Source organism: Dendrobates tinctorius, unplaced genomic scaffold (genome assembly GCF_039654945.1).
Source record: "Dendrobates tinctorius isolate UK_male_01 unplaced genomic scaffold, ASM3965494v1 ptg000111l, whole genome shotgun sequence".
Taxonomy (NCBI): Eukaryota; Metazoa; Chordata; class Amphibia; order Anura; family Dendrobatidae; genus Dendrobates; species Dendrobates tinctorius.
Genome location: NW_027361779.1, coordinates 24891771 through 24918857, shown reverse-complemented (window position 1 = coordinate 24918857; position 27087 = coordinate 24891771). Strand labels below are relative to the sequence as shown.

At 47.3% G+C, this 27087-nt stretch overlaps 1 protein-coding gene across 2 annotated transcripts in view; it reads right to left on the bottom strand.

Annotated features, from left to right (window-relative positions):
• Positions 1-27087, bottom strand: part of MDN1 (midasin AAA ATPase 1) — a 476296-nt gene that overhangs the window by 126599 nt on the left and 322610 nt on the right. For both annotated transcript variants that reach the window (XM_073589565.1, XM_073589566.1), the window contains exons 62-64: positions 16375-16484; positions 7407-8115; positions 7121-7282 (exon numbers count right to left, since the gene is read on the bottom strand). In XM_073589565.1, the coding sequence (XP_073445666.1) occupies positions 7121-7282; positions 7407-8115; positions 16375-16484 (981 nt within the window). The remainder of the gene's footprint in view (positions 1-7120; positions 7283-7406; positions 8116-16374; positions 16485-27087) is intronic.

Here is a 27087-nt window from a genome sequence, read left to right as displayed (position 1 = left end):
TCTGCGTCACCCAGGGCACCCCTGAGGATAAGTTTCTGTCATCGAGCCACCACCTAAGAGATGTAAGAGTCAAAGGGCTTAGCGATACTTGACCTGTAGGGAGCCCTCTAAGGCCCTGCTATTAACTAGGACGTCTTTCTGAAGGGTTCTAGTGTGGAATTGTGCCCACCTGACTGCTGGGATACATGAGGTTAGGAGAGCCTAACAGAGACATGGCCTGCCTGAGGGTCATGGAGGGTTTATTAATTGCCCGAAGAACCTGCTGCTGTATATGTTGTAACTTATCTAATGGCAACAGACACTGCTGAGTTTCTGAATTTAACAGTAAGCCTAGAAACTTCTGGACCCTTAAGGGCTGAAATCACGATTTCTCGTAATTTATTATCCATCCGAGGCTCTCTAATCTGGACTTAGCATTCTCTATCTGGGATAGACAATGGTCCACCGAATTCCCCACAATCAAAAAATTGTCTAAGTATGGGACAATTAAGATATCAACCTCCCGCAAATGAGCCATAACTTCGGCCACTATCTTCGTAAATACCTGGGGCGCTGTTGAGAGACCAAAGGCAAGGGCTCAATATTGATAATGACGGATTATACCATCTATTGAAACCGCCACTCTTAGGAACTGCTGGAAATCTGCGTGGATAGACACATGATAGTATGCGTCTTTCAAGTACACAACTGCCATAAAACACCCTTCAAACAACATTTTTATTATTGAATTGATAGATTCCAAATTAATAATCGTTCTAAATGTCTTATCCAGTTTTTGGATTAGGAATAAGGGAGAGTAGAAACCTCTACCTCTCTCAGATTCCGGAACTTCTACCAGGATGTCTTTCAGGCACAGGATCAAGACCTCCGCTTCTAAAGCAGCTTGTTCGAGGGGCGAAGATCTTAAGGGAGTTGGTATCCTGTGGAACATAACTGAACTCCAACCTTAGCCCAGTGGATATTACAATCCGCACCCAGACACTATTGGTGATTTGTAACCATGCCGGGAGGAAGGATAACAGTCTACGTCCCACGGGAATTGCTAGTCGTTGGTTCGGTTTATTTCGTACTTTCGACGAGCGCCTGAACATGAAGCCCGTACCTCTTCTTCTATCCTCCCATCTGGGACGGTCTCTATTAGGTGAAGGATTGCGCCTTCTCCCCTGACTGAATCTCCTTCTATTAAATGGAAGTCGGTAGGATGCGGACCAAAGATTTGGGAATTTTTTCTTATCATCCCCGGCTTTCTCAAGCAGTTCATCCAGGACTGCTCCGAACAAATATTTCCCCTCACACGGGATAGTACAGAGTTTCGCTCTGGATTGAATGTCTCCCTGCCAGTACTTTAGCCACAGGGCTCTACGAGCCGCATTAGAGAGTCCTGCTGCCCTAGCGGCCATTCTTACTGCATCAGCAGAGGCATCAGGTAGGAAGGCTGCGGCCTCCTGGATTATTGGTAGGGCCCCAAGAATTGTCTGTCTAGACGTTCCCTGTTTTAACTGCGACTAACTGGTCCAACCAGACCAGCATGGACCTGGCCGTGCATATTGATGCTACTGCTGGTCTTAAAGAACCGGCTGCCATCTCCACAGTACTTTTAAGGAAGGTATCTGCCTTCCTATCTAAAGGATATTTAAGGGACCCCATGTCCTCGAAGGGTAGTGAGGATCTTTTTGACGCCTTCGCGATTGCCGCATCTAATTTGGGGGTCTTGTCCCAATTGTTCACTGTCGGATCATCGAAGGGGTATCTACGCTTGAGAGCTGGGGGTAGCGCCCCTTTTATCTGGTTTCTTCCACTCTCTGCGGATCAGATCTTGAATTTTTTCATTCAATGGGAAGACTCTTCGCTTCCTCTGCTCCAGCCCCCCGAACATGACATCCTGCATGGATAACTGAGGCTAAGGCTCCTCCACATCCATTGTCCCTCTGACTGCTTTTACCAGCTTGTATACTCGGTCAAGCGGCAGACAAAACCGACCAGAGTCCTCTTCTTCTGAGGAGGACGAGGGAGATGAAACATGGGAGCCCTTACTTCTCCTCCATTCTACCAAGGAATCAGACTCCACAGGGTCCCCACCCCTTAAGCTTTCTGGTTGGGACATGGATTTCAGGGTTTCCTTCATCTCTGCCCTGACTATGTCCCTTAAGCTTGCAGCTACAACGGGCAACTCTTCTGCCACTGTCTGCTGGATACAGGGGGGACACAACCTTTTGGGGCACGAGTCTGGTAACGGGCACGCACAAAGTGCGCATTCTCTGTGTTTGGTTTTTCTCGTGGCTTTCTTCCCCTAAAATAAAACATAGAGGGAGGCCCCGTCACTGAGTGAATATTCACGTAGATCACTTACCAGTGCCACAATTAAGTAACGGAGAATGAGGGGGATTTTTCTCAGCCGATGCTCCTGTCCGCCTAGAGGAGTCTATCACTGGACTGGTCACTTCGTCCCGCACGCTCCTTACTGTCACGGGACTCCTTTTGTTTGACCTGCCAAATGTCATTCAGGGGTCGGCAGTGATGACTGTCGCTGCTGCCACCGTTGCTGCTGCTCCTGATCTCTCTCCATTACTGCGTGCAATAATGTGGCCAAGGCACGGCACCCATCTAGGGTCCTGCCAATATACCCCTCCTCCGGACAGCAGATTTCCTCCTGCCATGCCATCCCCCCAATAGGGCCCCGCTCCCCATCTGGCGCCGCTATTGGCAGGTGAACCGGCGCTTACCGGCGCTTCTCCGATGGGCGCCGCCATCTTGGGTCCTCGCACCTGCGCAGTGGCGCCGCCGACCCGGAAGCGCCCCCAGGCTACGCCCCCTGACATCACCGCTATTCAGACGTCACCGGAAGTGACGCGGGATGCCCGGGCGTTCCAATATGCAGCGCTCCCCCGGCCTCAGCACCCTGCAGCCGCGCCGGCCCCCCTGACCGCCGCGACCGCGCCGCCGGAGCCGGGAGCCCCGGGGAGGCATACTTACCGGCGGCGGCCTCTTTTATGGAGACGGACATCCTCCGGACGCCGCTCCCTGCTGCACACGCCACCGCCGTGACACCCATCCCGGGCCACCGTGGTGTCCTCCAGGCGTTCCGCACCAGGCCGAGGTAGTAGACCCCCTCGCTACCTGCACCGGCCGGCCTGGGATATGTCTGTAAGATCCCATCCCCTCAGGAACAGGAAACCAACTGATGCGTGGGAGAGGTGCCGCCCTTTTGTATCTGTAGGTTTCCTGTTCCTGAAGGGTGGATCCCCTCTCGTGGTGCTGTCATGGGAGTCCGAATAAAAAGGCTGTTGTCTTTGTCTTGGGAGGTGAAGACAGGAAAAAAACGTGTCGGGGGGAACTCTGTTTTGTAACCAGAGGACATCAGCTCTCTGACCCACTCGTCGTGGACGACTGAGAGCCAGGCCAGACGGAACTAAAGTAGACGTCCGTCTACTTTGTTGGTGCCCGCCGGAAGATGCAACGAGTCATTGTGTAGAGGATCTAAGGGATCTGGCTCCCTTAGTTCCAGACTTTTTGGCCTGGTTTTCCAGGTGCGATTAGGTCTATATGAGACCTGGGAACCTCTATCCCTACGCAAGGACCACCATGGTCCAGAGAAAAGGTTGTAGAGGACCATCTGGAATTGTTGCGAAAAGGCCGGGTCCGAAGCGGATGTTGATTCCGAAATGGCTGAGTGGGCCTTTGTTGAGGAGGGAATTTACTCTTTCCCCCGGTAGCGTCAGAGATGAGTTGTTCCAGCTTTTCTCCAAATAAGCGACCTCTCTGGTACGGCAGAGAGGTTTAAAGACCTCTTGGAAGCGGAATCCGCTTGCCATTCTCTGAGCCATAGGGCACTTCTGATGGAGACGGTATTTTCAGCTGCCTGTGTGGCGCAATTGGATAGCTCTAACGAGGCGTTTACTATGAAATCCCTGGCCTGAGATATCTGACTAGCAAGGCTGACTGCCTCTGGGGGAAGATTACGGTCATGAACGGCTGTGGCTAAAAACCTCTGCCTAAGCGACCATAGCCTTAGCCACCCAGGTCGAGGCAAAGGATGGAAAGAGCGCCTCTCCAGAGGTCTCAAAGACTGACCGAGCAAGGTAGTCAATTTGTCGGTCAGTGGGGTTTTTGACTGAGGAACTGTCAGACAAGGATAGGAGCATTTTGGATGCAAGACGCGATATAGGAGGGTCCACTGAAGGGGACTGTAGCCAATCCTTCATTAGATCTGGAGCAAAGGGATATCTTGCCTCAATAGGCTTTTGACCTGAGAACTGTTTATCTGGTCGGTCCCTATGTCTCTGAACAATGTCCTTAAACTCAGGATGATTGCCAAACACCTTGTGAGAACGTTTAGTCTTCTTAAAAGACACTACGTGCTCCGTAGCGGATATAGATTCCTCATCCACCCTCAGAGTCTTGTTAACCGACTCAATAAGGGAATCAAGCGTCTCTTGATAATTCTGCGAGTCCTGGACTATGGACGCATCAGATTCGTATTCGGAATCATGTTCACTGCAAACCTAAGGAGAGGGAGAGCGAGAAAGTGAATTTGCGGATGCCGAAGCGCGAGCGTGAACGGGGGACGTGACATGGGTCCTTTTTCTAGAAACCTGATCCCACTTTGACCGAGTACAACCCCTGCTGGTTGACGGTTCCCGACCGTCACAAGAGCCCTCCGCGGCAAGCAAACTGATGTTCTGACTTAAAGAGGGGCCCCGGAGAGTCTAATGCTTTGGCAAGTGAAGCCATAAATCGTAACAGGGACGCAGCCCACTCAGGGGGACTAGGCTCAGTGGGGTCAGTGGCTGCAGCGGGTGGCCTCTGGATGCATTCCGGGTCACAAGCCGTGCAGAACGGAATATTGTGAGCTCGGGGCAAGGCAGTATTGCAAGTGGCACATGAGGTAAAAAACACTGTGTGCGTTTTGTTAGCCTTTTTGGACTCCTTAGATTGAGACATAGTGTACCCCTAAGAAGCTACAGACAGAGCATGGGCTGCAGGTGCAGAGAAAAGTGTATAGCACGTTCAGAGAAGGGGTTAAGATCTCCTCCAGAGGCTTAGTACAGCTTACCCAGGTCTTGTTCTTGTGTCCCCAGGGGAGAAGTCGGTGATCTGAAGTTGTAAAAACTCTCCGCTGTCTTTGCAGCCCTACCGTCAGCGCTGCCAATCTGTGTGCCCCTCTGCAGCAGTCAGTAGGCAGGCTGCATGAATAATCATGGCCCCCGAGAACAGAAGAGTGCCTCTCGTTCAGGATGAGAAGCACCAGGAGCGTGGGCCGTAACTCTCGCAGTGGGCGGAGCCATGCAAATTGCGGCCTAGTCCGGTTAGAAGCCGGCAGCTAAATTTTTGCCGCCTGTCAGCGACGCACCGGCTGGGAAGGGGCTGCGACAGGACCTCTGTTAAACGCTGAAAGCAGGCCAGCTGTTCGGCTATAGGACAGGAAACATGAAGGCGACACTCCATGTGCTCGCCTTTTTGCTGGTGTGGGGAGATCGGAACCGTGAAACAAACGTCGCCCCTAGTGAGCTCAGGCATGACCCAGTCGTCGCAAGAGAGGCATACTCCGCGTTCTCGCCTATTGATGGTTCGGGGGAGATCGGACCCTTGAAAGGATCCATCGCCCCCTTCACTCCATTAATTAAAAAATAAAAGTTTACAGAAAAAAAAAAACAAAAATTGAAAATAAAAACGCTGGGATCTGAAACCAGACCCAGGTGCCTCCTACAGGCACTAAGCAAAAACTGGTTCATTCTGAGCCAGCAAGAGGGTGTATACTGCAGAAGAGGAGTTAATCTTTCTATGTTGACTTAGTGTCCTCCTTGTGGCAGCAGCATAACACCCATGGTCGGTCCTGTGTCCCCCAATGAGGCGTAGGAGAAATGAAAGTTGAAATCACCCTGCCTTTTGCCCTAAATAAAAATATACTTAGTATTCACCGGGTTCAGAAAAGTCTGATCTATTAAAGTATAAAAAATAATTAACCAGCTTACGACAAAAATTAGTTTTTGGTCGCAGCAATACCACAAAAAAATACTGTAACAAGAGATGAAAACATATCTTTCCCAAAATGGTATCAATGAAGTGTCATGTCCCCCTGCAAAAAAAATAAGCAGTCACACATCTCTACTGACTGGAAAATGTAGGGATTGTGGGTCTCAAATGGCAACAAAACCCCCCCAAAAAATTATTATTTTTTTTTCAAACTTGTGATTTTTTTCCACCACTAATATAATAATAAAAAACTGAACATGTTTGGTATCACAGTAATGACACTGATGGGGAGGAATCATATGGAGATATCATTTTTACCCAAAATTTACACCATAAAAATAATAAACATCAAAATTGCCGCTTTCCAGTACAATAGTAAAATGAATGGTGTCATTCACAGGTACAACTTGGCCTGCAAAAAAACAAACCTTCATATGTCTATGTGGACAGAAAATTTAACATTATGGCTCTGGCTTATGCAATACACTATTTGGGAATTACACTGTATCTGATTACCTGTTTTTTTTTTTCAGTTTTTGAAAATGTTTAATAAAAAATTACCTGATTAAAAAAAAATAATTATGGCTCTGGAAAGAAGTTGAGGAAAAAAACGAAAGGCAAAAATGGAAAATGGCCGGATCATGTAGACGTTAATGTGCTAGTGCCACCCGCCTTATGACTCGCTTATTAAAGTTTTAATGGAAAGAAGCATCGCTAGTCAAGCATACATGTAGAAGAGTATTCTTGCATCTCAGATTTAAAAAAAAAAAAAAAAAAAACTAGGTTTTTTTATGGTGGGGGAATGAGGGGTTGTGATATTTTTTTTTTTATTTTAAAACTTTAGTGAGTTTCCCATTAGGGGACAAAACAAGTCTGAGATCAACTGTGCATTTGTTATATTGTGGGAATTTTCTGTATTGCAAAGAGTTAGCCTTATAAGCTTTGCTTGCCGTGGTGTTAGGGCCTCTTACACTTGCCATACAAATAGCATGGTCCTGGTTGCTTTTTCTAGAGCATATTGTCTCAAACACTGCAGCGTTTCAAAGTAAAACCTACATTAGTGTGATCATTCACGTGATGTCCGATTCATGCTGACCGTGGTGTGGGTAGCATGAATCTATTGGTTTACTCCTTGCAAAAATCATACCTGTTCATAAACTGGAAATCGCATGCGGAATTCTCTTTCCTCTTCTTCATTTTCTGTAACTCCTGAGCCAAGACTTTTGCTCTTATATTTATAGAGGCTACTTTCTTGCTCTTCCTGTTCTTTAGCAATCTGCTCTTGCTCATCCCACTCATTAATGATGGCCTACAAAACAAACATAGATTCTAAAAAAAGAGCAGTACATAAACCTATAAATACACATTCTAATCTTTAAAATGTCGTACCTAATTAAAAGAAAAAATACAAGCTAAAAAAGTAAAACACTGACCTGACATATGTGCCTGAAAAGCTTCAGAGACTTTTGCTCCATTTCCCCTTTGGAAAGAATATGGCAGCGCAGATAGAGTAACCCATTGACAAGCAGCTGCTCCTTAGTTAGGCAACAACTTAAATCCTTCGCTTGGGGCGTTTGGTCTTTACAAGGATATTTTTGAGACAGTTTTTTAAGGCTTTTCAGAATGTCAAGGGAACCAACTGAACACAAACTGTCGGCGTGTGAAAAATACGTTGGAAATGCTTCAGATATAGATGGAAAAGCAAGAAGAGAGGAAATTATACTTGTTATTTTGGGGGGCGAAATTAAAGCACTGTTCATTGTGACATAGAGCTCAGAGGCTATTACTCTCATGCCATGTTGCACTTGTAAAATTGCAGCTTGAAGAGGAATTACTATATCTGGATAAAGGGAATACTCCTCTGAAAGACGCTTCCGGAATTGTTGTTGGGATCGCTGCCATGTGACCTCTTCAGACAGCAGGTTGAGTATACCTTGCCGTGACTTTGTAGCCTTTCCGCTGAGGGCTTTAAGAAGACGTGCAGAAAAATCCTGGATAGAAGACATCTTGCCAATGCTGTTGAGGTAATTATGAATGTCCTGGTACAAGGTGTTAAAAGTTGGACTTGTGGGGCGGTACGCCTGCTTTTTGGAAAGATCATAGATGAATGCTTTCAGCTTCTGAATTCTTTGCCGCAAAGACCTGTGCAGAAATAATGTAATTTAAAAAAGGTGCAATAAGTTCCTAAACATATAAGATGACTTTATGGAGTGTCTGATTCAGGTATTGTGCAAGTGCCCCAACCTAATAAATGTGAGGTTACCAGATTTTAGTTCAAATTGCATAAACTATCAATAATAACAATAATAATATTAATCTCTTATATAGGATCTCTTGGATGCTGGTGCACTTTGAAAGTCTACATAAGAATTGCTGCATAATCCAGCTACTAAAGGGATGGCCAGGGTAATAAGGGTAATACTCATTGAATGCAAATAAAAAACAACTTTCAAGCAGGTTTATACAGATATTCTAACATGGATGAGACCAAGATATCCATTTAATAATGTATGTAGTTTAGAATGTGAAATCTGGTGACAGTTCCTCAGCTCACAAGTGTAGAAGACATATTGAAGTCGGGGTCCGGCGCACGGAGGGATCAGGCTGGCTCATGAGCTGAAACCACTGAAGAAATAGTGGAAAAATCCAGCAACAGCAAAAAGATTTTTTATATAATATATATATATATATATATATATATATATATATATATATACAGTGCCTACAAGTAGTATTCAACCCCCTGCAGATTTAGCAGGTTTGATAAGATGCAAATAAGTTAGAGCCTTCAAACTTCACACAAGAGCAGGATTTATTAACAGATGCATAAATCTTACAAACCAAAAAATTATGTTGCTCAGTTAAATTTTAATAAATTTTAAACATACAAGTGTGGGTCAATTATTATTCAACCCCTAGGTTTAATATTTTGTGGAATAACCCTTGTTTGCAATTACAGCTAATAATCGTCTTTTATAAGACCTGATCAGGCCGGCACAGGTCTCTGGAGTTATCTTGGCCCACTCCTCCATGCAGATCTTCTCCAAGTTATCTAGGTTCTTTGGGTGTCTCATGTGGACTTTAATCTTGAGCTTCTTCCACAAGTTTTCAATTGGGTTAAGGTCAGGAGACTGACTAGGCCACTCCAACACCTTGATTTTTTTGCCTCTTGAACCAGGCCTTGGTTTTCTTGGCTGTGTGCTTTGGGTCTTCTTGTTGAAAGATGAAATGACGACCCATCTTAAGATCCTTGATGGAGGAGCGGAGGTTCTTGGCCAAAATCTCCAGGTAGGCCGTGCTATCCATATCTTCCCATGGATGCGGACCAGATGGCCAGGCCCCTTGACTGAAAAACAGCCCCACAGCATGATGCTGCCACCACCATGCTTGACTGTAGGGATGGTATTCTTGGGGTCGTATGCAGTGCCATCCAGTCTCCAAACGTCACGTGTGTGGTTGGCACCAAAGATCTCGATCTTGGTCTCATCAGACCAGAGAACCTTGAACCAGTCTGTCTCAGAGTCCTCCAAGTGATCATGAGCAAACTGTAGACGAGCCTTGACATGACGCTTTGAAAGTAAAGGTACCTTACGGGCTCGTCTGGAACGGAGACCATTACGGTGGAGTACGTTATTTATGGTATTGACTGAACCCAATGTCCCCACTGCCATGAGATCTTCCCGGAGCTCCTTCCTTGTTGTCCTTGGGTTAGCCTTGACTCTTCGGACAAGCCTGGCCTCGGCACGGGAGGAAACTTTCAAAGGCTGTCCAGGCTGTGGAAAGCTAACAGCTTACCATAAGCCTTCCACTTCCGGATGATGCTCCCAACAGTGGAGACAGGTAGGCCCAACTCCTTGGAAAGGGTTTTGTACCCCTTGCCAGCCTTGTGACCCTCCACGATCTTGTCTCTGATGGCCTTGGAATGCTCCTTTGTCTTTCCCATGTTGACCATGTATGAGTGCTGTTCACAAGTTTGGGAAGGGTCTTAAATAGTCAGAAAAGGCTGGAAAAAGATAATTAATCCAAACATGTGAAGCTCATTGTTCTTTGTGCCTGAAATACTTCTTAATACTTTAGGGGAACCAAACAGAATTCTGGTGGTTTGAGGGGTTGAATAATAAATGACCCTCTGAATAAACTTTTCACAATTTAAAAAAAAATTAAACAAAGAAATAACATTCTTTTTTGCTGCAGTGCATTTCACACTTCCAGGCTGAGCTACAGTCCAAATGTCACAATGCCAAGTTAATTCTGAATGTGTAAATCTGCTAAATCTGCAGGGGGTTGAATACTACTTGTAGGCACTGTATATATAAAACAACACATTTGAATATGGCTAAAAATAAAGAAAAAATGAGGACTGTATAAAAATAACATGGTGGACTACGGGTCTACGTGTTTCAAGCCTTACAGACTCTTATGGCCCCGTCTCACATAACGAGATCGTTAGCGTGATCGCTGAAACGATACAGGTTTTGTGACGCAACAGTGACCTCGCCAGCGATCTCGCTACATGTGACACATAGCGGTGACCGGCCCCCCCGCTGGATATCGCTGACCGTCCTCGAATGTCCTTGGAAATTTTTTGATCATTGGCGTCCCGCTGGCCAGCATGCACCGCTGTGTTTGACGCCGACGAGCGACCTCGTTGGCGCCGCAGAACTCAGGGACGCAAGCGTGAGTCGTCAGAATAGCTGCTGTGTGACAAGGTCCCAAAGACCGCCGAGGTCGTTATACGGATCGCCGTATCGTTGCTGCATCGTTGAATAGATCTGCCTGTTTGACAGCTTACTAGCGACGTACCAGCGATCCTTACCAGGTCGTATCGTTGTCGGGATCGCTGGAGCGTCGCTATGTGTAACGGGACCCTTAGTCTTGACAAGTGTTTTTCTTTGTTTTTCGCCATATCCAAATAAATGTGAGGTTTTATATATAAAAAACCACCATGATTACTTACCGGGAGCCGGTTTTTCCGGAACCCATGAAAGGACACCTGACAGCACACATGAGAGAGGGATCAGCCCCACCAGGACAGGAACCTACTGAGATATAAGGGGCGGCACCTCTCCCCCGCTTCAGTTGGTTACAGAGCATTGAGAGGACTTCCCGGTTAGTTACGTTAATCCAACACCACATCACACAAATGCACCCTACTAAACATGCACACCCATACGGTGAAAAGGGGGGGGGGGGGAATATATGGGTGCTGTCATGGGTTCCGGAAAAACTGGCTACCAGTAAGTAACCACGGTGGTTTTCCCTTCACCCATGACAGCACACCTGAGAGATTTTAGGAGACTTCGAAACACCTTAGGGAGGGACCACCGCTTGCAGCACCCTTCTGCCAAAGGTTAAGTTAGCAGAGGAGGATAGGTTTAATCTATAGTGTTTAAAGAAGGTTGAAGGTGAGGCCCAGGTAGCAGCCTTACAAATTTGTTCAATCGATACCTCTGCCTTTTCAGCCTTGGAGGTCGGCAAGGCTCTGGTGGAATGAGCCTTGATGCCGTCAGGAATCGGAACACCACTAGCTGAGTAGGCTACACTAATGGCCTCCCTAATCCATCTGGCAATAGTCCCTTTTGAAACCCCATAGCCTTTTCTGGCACCCTGAAAGGCCACGAACAGGGACTGGGACCTCCTCCACTGGCTAGTGACAGATATGTATTCTAGCAGGGCTCTCTTAATCTCCAATCTATGGAATTTCTCCTCCCCTGAATTCTTTGGATTATCGCAGAAGGATGGGAGGATAATCTCCTGACCTCGATGGAAATCTGATGCTACCTTAGGCAGATAAGCGGGGTCTGTTCTTAATATCACCCTGTCCTGAAAAACTTGTTTATAGTGTGGATTTACCAAGAGAGCCTGTAAGTCGCTTACACTACGGGCAGATGTGAGGGCCACTAAAATGATCGTTTTTAGGGTCAGATATTTTATGGGTAGTTGATGTAAAGGCTCGTATGGTTCTTTTGTAAGGGCCTCTAGTACCAGGTTTAAATCCCACGGGGTTATTCAAGGTATTGGAATAGGACTAGACCTACGGCAGGATTTGATAAATCGGGATACCCATCTATTTGCTGCCAAGTTGCAGTTATAGAGCGCTCCTAGCGCAGATACCTGAACTTTAAAAGTGTTTACAGCTAACCCCAGCTGCAACCCTGATTGTAAAAACTCCAAGATGGCACTAATCGGGGGTTCTTGTTCTAAAGGCTTACCTAGGAACTGCAGGAATTTATTCCATGTTCTGCCGTAGATATTGGTTGTCACCGGTTTCCTACTCTTTAGCAGGGTGGCCACCAACCCGGGAGAGAACCCTCTATCCATTAAAAGCGACCTTTCAAATTCCACGCCGTCAGATGGAATCCTTTGACCTGAGCGTGGAATATTGGACCCTGAGCAAGTAGGTCCGGGATTTCAGGCAGAACCCATGGATCGGAGAGGGACATCATTCGTAGCAGAGCGAACCAGGGCCTTTTTGGCCAAAATGGAGCTATTAGAATCACCCTGGCTTGATCGTTCCTGATATTATTGACAACTGTTGGGATCAGGGCCACTGAGGGGAACGCATAGGCTAGCCTGAAGTCCCACGGAATCTTTAATGAGTCTACTGCCCATGGTTTTCTCCTCGGGTTTAGTGAGCAAAACCTCTCTGTTTGCCTGTTGTACTTGTTGGCAAAGAGGTCTATCACCGTTTTACCCCAAAGTTGTGCTATTTTTCGAAAAAGGACCGACTTAGTGCCCATTCTCCTTTCCTCAGAGTATTGCGGCTCAGAAAATCGGCCTTAATGTTTTCTGCCCCTTTTATATGCAAGGCTGTTAAGGAGTGTAGGTGTTGCTCCGCTCTGCCAAGAATGTCGCCCGCTGCCTTCATTAGGCAGTGTGATCTTGTCCCCCCTTGGTGGTTGATGTACGCCACTGTTACTTTGTTGTCCGACACGATGCGGACATTGCGACCCCTGAGTAGGGAAATGAAGTGGCTCAGGGCTTTGTTCACTTCCCACAGTTCTCACAGGTTGGAAGATGCCCCCATTTCTTGAGGCCTCCAGGAACCCTGGGCTACATGACCCCTTAGGTGTGCCCCCCACCCCAAGGAGCTTGCGTCTGTCAGTATTACGTCGGACGTCTGTCTGTCCCAAGGCATTCCCGAAGCCAGGTTTGTATTGTCCAGCCACCAGTTGAGAGAGTCTCTGGACTCTAAGGAAAGCTCCAGCCTTCCTTCTAAACGCCCTTTCAGCGATCTTTGTGCTGATAGTATCTCTCCCTGGAGCTGTCGGGTGTGAAATTGAGCCCACCTGACCGCCGGAATACAGGATGTCAGGGTACCTATTAGAGACATGGCGTTTCTCAATGTCATGTAAGGTTGGTCTCGGGCAGCCTAAGCCATGTTCTGTACCTTCTCTTATTTTGGTATCCGGAAGCAGGCACGCTTGCTGTTCTGAATCCAGGATAAACCCCAGGAAGGTCTGTTTTCTTAGGGGCTAAAGTTTTGACTTTTTGAAATTTATTATCCACCCTAATTCCTGTAAGGTGTTGGTCACCCGGCTCAACTGTGCCGTACAGTGGTCCTCTGAGCTGCCCACTATAAGGAAATCGTCCAAGTAGGGTATTATGACCATATTGTGAATTGGGAGGAAGGCTGTTACCTCCGCTATGACCTTAGTAAAAATCCTCGGGGCTATGGATATGCCAAATGGAAGAGCTCTGAACTGGAAATGTCTGAGTGTGCCCTGGATATAGAGGGCCACCCTCAAGTATTTTTGGTAACCTGGATGGATAGGAATGTGATAATATGCATCCTTTAGATCGACTACAGCCATAACACAATCTTGATGTAGCAGCTTTATGGCCATAGCCACCGTTTACATCTTGAAGGTCTGATTCTTTATCCACCGATTGAGACCTCTGAGGTTTATAATTGTCCTGAATGATTGATCTGGATTTTTTTTTATCAGAAAAAGGGGGGAATAGAACCCCCTTCCTTCCTGTGTTTTTGGGACTTCGGAAAGGACCTGCTTGTCTATCAGGCTCAGGATCTCTGATTCCAAGGCCAACTGTTCTTCGATCGCTTTCCTGATAGGGGTAATGACAAATACGGCTTTTGGCTGGCGAACAAAGGGGATTCTAAGGCATTCTCTTAAGATGCCTAGGATCCAGGTATTGGAAGAGATCTTTCCCCAGTCCTGGGAAAAGAGTGCCAAACTTCCCCCTACCGGAATGCTGGCGTCGTTGTGGAGATTTCTTTGAAGTGGAGGTGCCTCCACCAAACATAAATCCCGACTCCTTTTTCCTTCTATCTTCCCATCTTCTTCGATCAGCCAGAGGACGACCCCTATTGAATCTTCCCCTCCGAAAGGGCTGTCTTCTCTGATCTGTCGGAAACCTGGGGAAGCTCCTTCTTCCTATCGCTCGCCTTTTCCAGGATATCATCTAAGTTCTTCCCGAATAAAAACCGACCATCACAGGGGAGAGAGCACAGTTTAGCTTTAGACTGCAGGTCACCTGGACAGCCTTTAAGCCACAATGCGCGTCTGGCGGCATTTGATAATCCTGCCGCCCTAGCTGTCAACCTCAGAGTCCGCTGAGGTGTCTGCCAAAAAAGCTGCTGCCCCATGCAGAAGGTACATATCTGCCAATATCTTTTCTTTTGGGACATTTGACGCTAGCCTCTCCACTAACTGCTGCAGCCAAATCATCAGGGAACGCACTGTGCAGGTGCCTGCTATTGCCGGCTTTAGTCCTCCCGCCGTTGCTTCCTATGCATGCCTTAAATAGGAATCAGCTTTTTTGTCTAGCGGGTCCCTAAGAACCCGAGTCTTCCAGAGGCAGGGCCGATTTTTTGGAAGTCCTGGACACCGCTGCGTCAATCTTTGGGACTTTGTCCCATATTGTCGCATCTTTGTGCTCAAAGGGGTATCGTCTTTTAGAGGCGGAGGGAAGGGCCCCTGATCTCTCGGGTTTCCTCCATTCTCTCTCAATAAGCGCTTGGATCTTTTCATTCACTGGAAAGGTCCGCTTTTTCCTCTCTTGAAGTCCCCCAAACATGACATCCTCTAGGGATTTAGCCGCTTTCTCTTCCTGTAAGCCCATTGTTGCTCTAATGGCCTTTAGGAGAGCATCCATGTCTTCTACGGGAAAACAAGGCTTACTCCCCGTGTCACTGTCTGAGGAGTCTGAGGGGGATGGCTGTTCGGTCTGAGATGAGCCCGAAGAGGAGCTGAGGGAGAACTAGGTGGATTCTTTCTACCTTTCCTCCCTTTCTTCAACAAGGTCTTAATTGAACCCTCCATTTCTGACCTAAGGGCCGATATCAGGTTAGCTGCAAAACTAGGCGCTTCTTCTGCCATGGTTCGCTGAATGCAACTGGTGCAGAGGTCTTTCTGCCAGTCTCTTGCTAAGGGAGTTTTACATATAGCACAGTCCCTATTACTCGTCTTACTTCCTGCTTTTTTAGGCTTTTCCTACGGGGTGAAACATACAACAGGGAACCCCTATTAACATAATGCTAGCATTCACGAAGATCACTCACCACCCGTAATCAAGGGTACCGGACTTGGAGGCTGCGTCGGAGCACGTGACCTCTGCTCTTTGGACTTTGAGGAGTCCCCCGACCTGCGGCTGGGGCGACTGCTGCTTGAATCGCTTCCATGTTTGCGGCCAGAGGGTTGTGAGGGAGGCAGAGACGATGATCGCTGCTGTTCTGACTCCATCTTGCACTGCCTGCCATGCCGCTGTTCCTCGTTTAAATGCTGCGCCTCCGTCCTGGTGGGTGTCTCCTCCCCTCCTCCCTGCGACCGCCAGCCGACTGCTTCAGAAAGTCGTCCGGCGTCGCACCCGGCGCCATGACACAGTCGCCTTTTGCTGACGTCAGCCGGCGCACCCATGATCCTCTGCGCCGCCGTCAGCGGCTGGAAGACGCCCACGGCTCACCCCTGCTAGTTGCCCTGGGGATCGAGATTGCGGGCGCGCGCGAGGGGAGGGCGGCGCGGTGGAGCCTCCCGGAGCCACCGGGATCCCATCTGCGCCCACACGAACCCGGAGCCAAAAGGGTCACCGGGGACTGTGCCTCCAGCACCCGACGGCCGGTGCTACAGGTGAAAACTGCATTTCCGCGCCGGGACTGAGCTTTTTTTTTTTTCCTTCTTTTTTGCCATGATAGGCACCGCCGACAGTGGGATTCCCTCCAGGACAGGAACCCAACTGAAGCGGGGGGAGAGGTGCCGCCCCTTATATCTCAGTAGGTTCCTGTCCTGGCGGGGCGGATCCCTCTCTCAGGTGTGCTGTCAGGTGTGCTGTCATGGGTGAAGGGAAAGTATTTTTTGGCGGTTGCTGGATTTTTCCACTGTGAGAATGTGGAATGTTTGCCAGAGATACCGGGAGTTAAATGGTCAGAGATCACAGGCCCACCTTATATGAGGATGGTTATGCTTTTGCAATGCATCATCACTAAGCTCTTGTCCAGTAAGAAGGCTACATGACAAATTCCGCGTCTTCCACTCAAGCTCTAATTCATGCAGCTAAAAAAAAATAAAGAAAAAAAAATTGGATATTTACATTAACATATATTACAGGAGAAAACCTTTACAATTACACTAAAACACAACGGATTATGGTAAACTTAAAACTACACAAATCTGTATCCATTTTCCACATGCAAAATACACTGCAAATTACAGTGCCAATGTTATGGATGGGATTGTATGACCTCTCACATGCTGAGCAGAAAACCTACAGCACAAAATGCTAGGCGCTGTGGATTTGACACCTGACAGCCTGTCAATTTATATGTCAAATTATTTACCGCAGATTTTAATCTTTGCATTGCTTAGGATCTGAGGTGTGGGGCATATTCTGAGCAAATATGTCCAAAATGCATGTATCCTTAGTATCAAACTTCTCCATGCGAGTGGCGGTTGTGTATAGTCCTGCAGGCCCAAGCCATCAGTTCCTGGATCACTTTGCCACCTGGCTTCCACGTTTTCTCTCCTGTGACATATCCACCCTTATCCTGGGAGACTTCAACATCCCCATTACTTTTCCCCTCTCCTCATCTGCTACTCACCTTTTATCTCTAACTTTCTCCTTCGGCCTTTCGCAGCTTACTATCCCTCCCACACAAGAAGACGGAAAGTCCCTTGATTTGGTCTTCTCCCAGCTTTGCTCAGTGGATGATTTCACAAACTCCCCTCTCCCGTTCTCTGGCCACAACCTTCTATCATTCTCTATCAAGAACTGCCATCCCGCTCAGATCACTCTCACTTTCCAGACTTCTAGAATCATACAGGCCATTAGCACTCAGAATCTTATGAAGGACTTGCAGTCTTCATTGGCCCCTATCTCCTCCCTCTCATGTCCTGATTCTGCACTGAAGCATTATAATGAAACACTGCAAAGTGCCCTGGATGAAACTGCACCTCTTATACATAGAACACTGCACAGACAGCGACAACCCTGGCACACGCTGCAAACACACTTCCTACAGCGGTGCTCCAGGTGCACCGAACGCCTGTGGAGGAAATCCAATCTACCCGAAGATTTCATCCATTATAAGTTCATGCTTAAAACATACAACACTGCCCTTCACCTCTCCAAACAAACCTATTTCAACACCGTCATCACCTCACTATCCAATAACCCTAAATGTCTCTGACACTTTTCATTCCCTACTCAATCCAAGAGTTCAGGCCCCAACCACGGATCTTTGAGCTGACGATCTGGCCAATTACTTAAAAAAAAATTGACAATATCCAACATGAAATTTTCTCCCAATCCCCTCATACCATGCACTGTTCTCCATCCCCCACTGCAACTAGCTCACTCTCTGATTTTGAACCAGTCACAGAAGAAGTGATGAGGATCCTTGCATCGTCTCACCTTATTACTTGCGCCATTCACCCTATTCCCTCACATCGCCTCCAGGTTTTTTCCCCTGCTGTCACCACTCATCTAACAAAAATATTCAACCTCTCTCTCTCCTGGTATCTTTCCCTCTTTATTTAAGAATGCCATCATGCATCCATTACTTAAAAAACCAAACCTCGACCAAAACTGTGCTGCTAACTATAGACCTGTCTCGAACTTCCTTTCATCTAAAAACTCCTTGAACACCTGGTCCGCTCCGTCTTATCTGCTATCTCTGAGATAACGCTTATCAACCCTTTTCAATCTGGTTCCCGCTCTTTACACTCTAATGAAACTGCCCTCACTAAAGTCTTGTTATGCTTAACGTCTATTGTCTGTACAAGTTTCCTCTAAAATGTAAAGTGCTGCAGAATATGTTGACGCTATAGAAAAAAAATTATTATTACTACTTTAAAAGCTGTCTTTTTGACACTCCTATACTAATCATGATAGTTTGCACTCTTTGGCAACCTATAGCAGTAGTAGATCAGAAAACCACTTGGGCAATGTTTGTTTTGCTCCCTCACCATGGGAAAAGGCTATGATAGCCTATAATTTTCTGTGCCCCCACCCCCCACCAACAACCCCTGATAACATGAGTGGAAAAAAAAAAGAGAAGTACTTTTGTGTCACCTGTAAATTCCTTTTCCAGCTGAGTTTATTGGGAGGCACAGCTGCCAACAAGTTATTTGTCTGTACTTAATTTTGGATATTTTTGGTTTTACTGGGAGGATGCCTCTTGTTCTCAGATGTTGATTTCATGTTTACCTTTTAGTTGCTTCTACTAAATGTATACCAACTGGTTAGCACTTTCCAGTGTTTGAAAGTTTTGGCTTTGCTTTTTAATGGTAGGTCAACTATTTTAAAGGCAAGTAACAAAAATGTATTTTTTCCTCCCCTTAATCCCTTATGACAGAGCCATTTTGCAGCTTAATGACCAGGCCAATTTTTACAATTCTGACCACTGTCACTTTATGAGGTTATAACTCTGAAACACTTTAACGGATCCCCACTGATTCTGAGTATGTTTTTTAGGGACATATTTTACTTCATGTTAGTGGTAAAATTTCTTCTATATGACTTGCGTTTATTTATGAAAAAAACGGAAATATGGCAAAAATTTTGAAATTTTCAAACTTTAAATTTTTATGTACTTACATCAGAGATGTGTCACACAAATTTCTTAATAAATAACATTTCCCACATGTCTTTGCATCAGCACAATTTTGAAAACAATTTTTTTTCTTGCTAGGAAGCTATAAGGGTTAAAAGTTGACCAGCGAGTTCTAATTTTTACAACAAAATTTACAAAACCATTTTTTTAGGGACCACATCATATTTAAAGTAATTTTGAGGGGTGTACATGACAGAAAATACCCAAAAGTGACACCATTCTAAAACCTGGACCCATCAAAGTGCTCAAAACCACATTCAAGAAGTTTATTAACTCTTTACATGCTTCACAGGAACTGAAGCAATGTGGAAGGAAAAAATTAACAATTAACTTTTTTTGCAAAAAATTTACTTCAGAACCAATTTTTTTTATTTTCACAAGTGTTAAAAGAGAAAATGAACCACAAAATTTGTTGTACAATTTCTCCTGAATACGCCGATACCCCATATGGAGGGTAAACCACTTTGTGGGCGCACGACAGAGCTCGCAAGGGAAGGAGCGCCATTTGACTTTTTCAACACAGAATTGGCTGGAAATGAGATCGGACGCCATGTTGCGTTTGGAGAGCACCTGATGTGTCTAAACAGCGGAAACCCCCAACAAGTGACCCCATTTTGTAAACTAGACCCCTTAAGGAACTTATCTAGATGTGTCGTGAGCACTTTGAACCTTGAAGTGCTTCAAAGAAGTTTATAACGTAGAGCCGTGAAAATAAAAAATCATTTTTTTTCCCACAAAAATGATTTTTTTCGCCCCCAAATTTTTATTTTTACAATGGTAAGAGGAGAAATTAGAAACCCCAAAGTTGTTGTGAAATTTGTCCTGAGTACGCCCATACCCCATATGTGGGGGTAAACCACTGTTTGGGCGCACAGCTGAGCTCAGAAGGGAAGGAGCACCATTTGACTTTTTCAATGTAGAATTAGCTGGAATTGAGATTGGATGCCAAGTGGCGTTTCGAGAGCCCCTGATGTGCCTAAACAGTGAAAAAACCCCACAAGTGACACTATTTTGGAAAACAGACCCATTAACCCCTTCCCTACCTTTGATGCCACATAGGCGTCATGAAAAGTCGTGCCAATACGACCCATGACGCCTATGTGGTGTCATAAAGATTGCCCCCTGCAGGTTGGGTGATCGTGGTCACTAAAAGGTCAACCGACCCTCACACAGAGGACACCTTAGAGTTAACCCCAGGGGGCATGGCTTAGCCCCCACATGCCTACGATCGCTCTGATTGGCTGTTAAAAGTGAAACAGCCAATCAGAGCGATTTGTAATATTTCACCAATGAAATTTGGTGAAATATTACAATCCAGCCATGGCCGATGCTGCAACAGCGTCGGACATGGCTGGACACCGAGACCCGTCCCCCCCCACACCGACTGGTGGGGGCGATGGCCCCCCGCCACCGACGGACGGCGGCGATCGGTCGCCGCCATCATCTGATCCCACTCAGCTCCCCCCCTCACCTCCGATGTCCTGCTGTGACTCTCGGGGTCCCGCCGTTCCGGATCATGGGCGCCGCCATCTTGGAAAATGGCGGGTGCATGCGCAGTGCGCCTGCCATTTTACAAGATGGCGGCGCCCATGAATTTGCAGGCTGCCCATTCAGTTTTCATTTTGATCACTGTGATAAACTCTCACAGTGATCAAAATGAAAAAAAAAATTAAATTCACCCCCCGTTTATCACCCCCATAGGTAGGCACACATAATAAAATAAAAAAAATATTTTTATTTTTCCATTAGGGTTAGAGTTAGGGTTATTGTTGGAATTAGGGTTAGGGTTGGAATTAGGGTTAGGGTTGGAATGAGGGGTAGAATTAGGGTTAGGGATGGAATTAGGGTTAGGGATGGAATTAGGGTTAAGTTTAGAGTTAGGGGTGGGTTGGGGTTGGGATTAGGGTTAGGCTTGTGGTTAGGGTTAGAGTTGCGATTAGGGTTAGGGGTGTGTGGGGGTTAGGGTTGTGGTTAGGGTTATGATTAGGGTTGGGTTGGGATTAGGGTTGTGATGGGGTTAGAGTTGGAGTTAGAATTGAGGGGTTTCTTCTATTTAGGGACATCACGGGGTCTCCGAATGCGACATGGCGCCATGATTTATTCCAGCCAATTTTGCGTTCAAAAACTCAAACAGCGCTCCCTACATTCCGAGACCTGACGTGTGCCCAAACAGTGGTTTACCCCCACATACGGGGTATCAGCATACTCAGAAAAAAATTGCACAACTTTGGAGGTCTAATTTCTCCTGTTACCCTTGGGAAAATAAAAAATTGGGGGCTAAAAAAATGATTCTTGTGGAAAAAAATGATTTTTTATTTTCACGGCTCTGCGTTATAAACTTCTGTGAAGCACTTGGGGGTTCAAAGTGCTCACCACACATCTAGATAAGTTCCTTGGGTGGTCTAGTTTCCAAAATGGGGTCACTTGTAGGGGGTTTCCACTTTTTAGGCACATCAGAGGCTCTGGAAACGTAACATGACGCCCGCAGACCATTCTGTCTAGTCGGTATTTCAAAACGTCACTACTTCCCTTCCGAGCACCGACATGTGCCCGAACAGTGGTTCCCCCCCACATATGGGGTACCAGCGTACTCAGGACAAACTGGACAACAACTTTTGGGGTCCAATTTCTCCTGTTAACCTTGAAAAAATAAAAAATTGCGGGCTAAAAAATCATTTTTTGAGGGGAAAAAATTATTTTTTAATTTTCACAGCTCTGCCTTATAAACTTCTGTGAAGCACTTGGGGGTTCAAAGTGCTCACCACACATCTAGATAAGTTCCTTGGGTGGTCTAGTTTCCAAAAAATTGGGTCACTTGTGGGGGGTTTCCACTGTTTAGGCACATCAGAGGCTCTGCAAACATAACATGACGCCCGCAGACCATTCCATCAAGTCGGCATTTCAAAACGTCACTACAGTCATGGCCAAAAGTTTTGAGAATGACACAAATACCACCATGGTTACTTACCGGTAGCCGGTTTTTCCGGAACCCATGACAGCACCACCTGAGAGAGGGATCCGCCCCGCCAGGACAGGAACCTACTGAGACATAAGGGGCGGCACCTCTCCCCCGCTTCAGTTGGGTTACAGAGCATTGAGAGGACTTCCCGGTTAGTTACATGTTTAATACAACACCACAACACTCAAAACACCCTACTAATTGTGCACACCATACAGTGAAAAAGGGGGGGAATGTACGGGTGCTGTCATGGGTTCCGGAAAAACCGGCTACCGGTAAGTAACCATGGTGGTTTTCCCTTCACCCATGACAGCACCACCTGAGAGATTTTTGGAGACTTCGAAACACCTTAGGGAGGGACCACCGCTTGCAGCACCCTTCTACCAAAGGTTAAGTCAGCAGAGGAGGATAGATTTAATCTATAGTGCTTAAAGAAGGTTGAAGGTGAGGCCCAGGTAGCGGCCTTACAAATTTGTTCGATTGATACCTCTGCCTTTTCAGCCCAGGAGGTCGCCACGGCTCTGGTGGAATGAGCCTTGATGCCGTCAGGAATCGGGATACCACTAGCTGAATAGGCTACACTAATGGCTTCCCTGATCCATCTAGCAATAGTCCCTTTTGAAACCCCATAGCCTTTCCTGGCACCCTGAAAAGCTACGAATAGGGACTGTGACCTCCTCCACTGGCTAGTGGCAGATATATATTCTACAAGAGCTCTTTTAACATCCAGACTATGGAATTTTTCCTCCCCCAGATTTTTTGGATTTTCGCAAAAGGATGGAAGAACAATTTCCTGACCCCGATGGAAATCTGACACTACCTTGGGCAGATAACTGGGGTCTGTTCTTAACACTACCCTATCCTGAAAGACTTGCGTATAAGGAGGATTTACTGAGAGAGAGCCTGTAAGTCGCTTATCCTGCGGGCTGATGTGAGGGCTACTAACAGGATCGTTTTTAGAGTCAAAAACTTTAGGGGTAGCTGATGTAATGGCTCATACGGTTCTTTTGTAAGGGCTTCTAACACCAGGTTTAAATCCCAGGGGGCTATTCTAGGTATTGGAATAGGCCTAGCTCTATGGCAGGATTTAATAAATCTGGCTATCCACCTATCTGATGCCAGTTTGCAATTGTAGAGCGCCCCTAGTGCCGACACCTGAACCTTAAGTGTGTTTACTGCTAACCCCATCTGCAACCCAGATTGTAAGAACTCTAGGATGTCACTAATCGGGGGTTCTTTCCCTAACGGCTTACCCAAGAACTATAGGAACTTATCCCATGTTCTGCCGTAGATGTTAGTAGTCACCGGTTTCCTGCTTTTTAGCAGAGTGGCCACCAGCCCAGGGGAGAACCCCCTATCTATTAAAAGCGACCTTTCAAATTCCACGCCGTCAGATGGAATCCTTTGACCTGAGCGTGCAATATTGGACCCTGAACTAGTAGGTCCGGGATTTCTGGCAGAACCCAAGGATCGGAGAGGGACATCTTCCGTAGCAGAGCGAACCAGGGCCTTTTTGGCCAAAATGGAGCTATTAGAATCACCCTGGCTTGATCGTTTCTGATTTTTCTTACCACAGTCGGGATCAGAGCTACTGGGGGGAACGCGTAAGCCAGTCTGAAGTTCCACTGGATGTGCAATGAGTCCACTGCCCATGGGTTTTCTCTTGGGTTTAGAGAGCAGAACCTTTCTGTTTGCCTGTTGTGCTTGTTTGCAAAGAGGTCTATCACCGGTTCCCCCCAAAGCTGAATTAACTTTTGAAAAATGGATCGGTTTAGCGCCCATTCTCCTTGCCTCAGGGTATTGCGACGCAGGAAATCTGCCTCTATGTTTTCTGCCCCTTTTATGTGTAGGGCTGTCACGGAGTGTAGGTGATCCTCTGCACTGCTCAGAATGTCTGTTGCTGCTTCCATTAAGGAGTGTGATCTTGTCCCTCCTTGGTGGTTGATGTATGCCACTGCTACCTTGTTGTCTGACATGATGCGTACATCTCGACCCTGGAGTAGCGGAATGAAGTGGTTTAGGGCCTTGCCCACTGCCCACAGTTCTCTCAGGTTGGAGGATGCCTTCCTTTCTTGAGGTGTCCAGGAACCTTGACCTATGAGGCCCCTTAGGTGTGCCCCCCACCCCGAGGAGCTTGCATCTGTTAAAATTATATCTGTCGCCTGTCTGTCCCATGGTATTCCTAAGGTCAGATTTGTCTCGTTCAACCACCAGTTGAGAGAGTCTCTGGTTTTTAAGGAAAGCTCCAGCTTTCCTTCCAAACGCCCTCTTAGCGATCTTTGTGCTCTTAGTATCTCCCCCTGGAGTTGCCGGGTGTGAAACTGAGCCCACCTGACCGCCGGAATACAGGATGTTAGGGTACCTAGCAGGGACATTGCTTTTCTTAATGTCATACATGGTTGGTTTCGGCCCGCCAAGGCCAGATTTTGCACCTTCTCTATCTTGGACTCTGGGAGCAGACACTCTTGCCTTTCTGAGTCCAGTATAAATCCCAGGAAGGTCTGTTTCTTTAGGGGTTGTAATTTTGATTTTTTGAAATTGACTATCCACCCTAACTCTAGCAAGGTGTTGATCACCTGAGTCAGCTGTGCTGTACAGTGGTCCTCTGAACTGCCCACTATAAGAAAATCGTCCAGGTATGGTATTATGACCGTATCGTGAATCCGGAGAAAGGCTGTCACTTCCGCTATGACCTTGGTGAAGACCCTCGGGGCTATGGATATGCCAAACGGAAGAGCCCTGAACTGAAAGTGCCTTAGTGTGCCCTGAATATAAAGCGCTACCCTCAGGTATTTCTGGTAATCTGGATGGATAGGGATGTGGTAATACGCATCCTTTAAATCGACTACGGCCATGAAGCAATCTTGATGAAGCAGCTTCACTGCCGTAGTTACTGATTCCATCTTGAAGGTCGGGTTCTTTATCCGTAGATTGAGGCGTCTGAGATTTATGATTGTCCTGAACGACTGATCCGGTTTTTTTATTAGGAAAAGGGGTGAATAAAACCCCTTTCCTTCCTGTAAGCGTGGCACCTCGGACAGTACCCGCTTGTCTATCAGGCTCAGGATTTCTGTTTCTAAGGCCAGTTGTTCTTCGGTCATCTTCCTGATAGGTGTGATGACGACCACGGATTTTGGCTGACGAATAAAGGGGATTTTCAGGCCTTCTTTTAGGATGCTCAGAATCCAGGTGTTGGAGGAGATCTTTTCCCAGGCCTGGAAAAAGAGTGCCAATCTCGCTCCTACTGGAATACTAGCGTCACTGTGGTGACTTTTTGGAGGTGGAGGTGCCTCCACCAAACATAAACCCTGATTCTTTCTTTTTTTTTTATCCTCCCATCTTCTTCTGTCAGCGGGAGGACGCCCTCTATTGAATCTCCCCCTCCGAAAGGGCTGTCTCCTCTGATCCATAGGGAATCTGGGGAAGCCTTTTTTCTTATCGCCTGCTTTCTCCAGAATATCGTCCAAGTTCTTGCCGAACAGGAATCGGCCATCGCAGGGGAGAGAGCACAATTTGGCCTTGGACTGAAGGTCACCCGGACAGCCCTTAAGCTATAACGCGCGTCTAGCAGCATTTGATAGTGACGCTGCTCTGGCTGTCAATCGCATAGAGTCCGCCGAGGTATCTGCCAGAAAAGCCGCTGCCCCGTGCAAGAGATACATGTCTGATAAGATCTTCTCTCTTGGGACCCTTGACGCCAGCTTCTCTTCTAACTGCTGCAGCCAGATCATGAGGGAGCGTGCCGTGCAGGTGCCCACTATCGCCGGCTTAAGACCTCCTGCTGTCGCTTCCCATGCGTGCCTCAAATATGAGTCCGCTTTTTTGTCTAGCGGGTCTCTAAGAACCCCTGCGTCTTCCAAGGGCAGGGCCGACCTTTTGGAAGACCTGGACACCGCTGCATCTATTTTTGGGACTTTGTCCCATATTTCCGTATCCTTGTATTCAAAGGGGTATCGTCTCTTAGAGGCGGATGGAAGGGCCCCCGATTTTTCAGGCTTTTTCCACTCCTTCTCAATAAGCGCCTGGATTTTCGCGTTTACTGGAAAGGTTCGTTTTTTCCTCTCCTGAAGCCCCCCAAACATGACGTCCTCTAGGGTTTTAGCCGCCCTTTCTTCCTGTAGGCCCATTGTGGTTCTAATGGCCTTTAGGAGGGCATCTGTATCTTCTACAGGGAAACATGGCTTTCCCCCTGTGTCACTATCTGAGGAGTCTGAGGAGGATGATTTTTCCGCCTGAGATGATACTGATGCGCAATCTGAGGGGGAACTAGGGAAATCCTTCCTGCTTTTTTTCCCTTTTTTCAATAAGGACTTAATTGAGCCTTCCATTTCTGACCTGAGGGCAGATATTAGATTGGCTGCGAAACTAGGCGCTTCCTCCGCCATAGTCCGCTGAATGCACGAAGCACAGAGATCTTTTTGCCAGTCTCTTGCTAGGGGAGATTTACATATAGCACAATCCCTATTGTTCTTCTTGCTTCCTGCTTTTCTGGGCCTTTCCGGATTTGGAGGCTGCGTCGGAGCACCTGACCCGTGCTCTTTGGACCTTGAGGAGTGCCCCGACCTGCGGCTGGGGTGACTGCTGCTTGAATGGCTTCCATGCTTTCTGCCAGAGGGCTGTGAGGGAGGCAGGGACGCTGAACGTTCCTGCTCGGACTCCATCTTGCACCGCCGATCTACAGCTGTCTTTCCCCTTTTAAATTGCATGCCTCCGCCTGGTGAGCGTCTTCCTCCCCTCCCCCCTGCGACCGCCGGCCCAGCGCTTCAGAAAGCTGGCCGGCGTCGTACCCGGCGCCATTACACCGTCGCCCTCTGCTGACGTCAGCCGGCACACCCAGCATTCCAAGTGCCGCTGACGTCAGCGGCCGGAAGACGCCAGCGTCTCTCCCCTACCACGGGGATCGAGATGCGGCGTGCGCGAGGGGAGGGCGGCGCGGTGGGGGCTTCCCGGAGCCACCGGGATCCCATCCACGCCCGCACGAACCCGGAGCCCCAGGGACCCCGGGGACTGCGCTTCCAGGACCCGACGGCCGGCGCTACAGGTAAGCTACCTGTTCTTCCCGCGCCGGGACGGGCCTGGGTCTTTA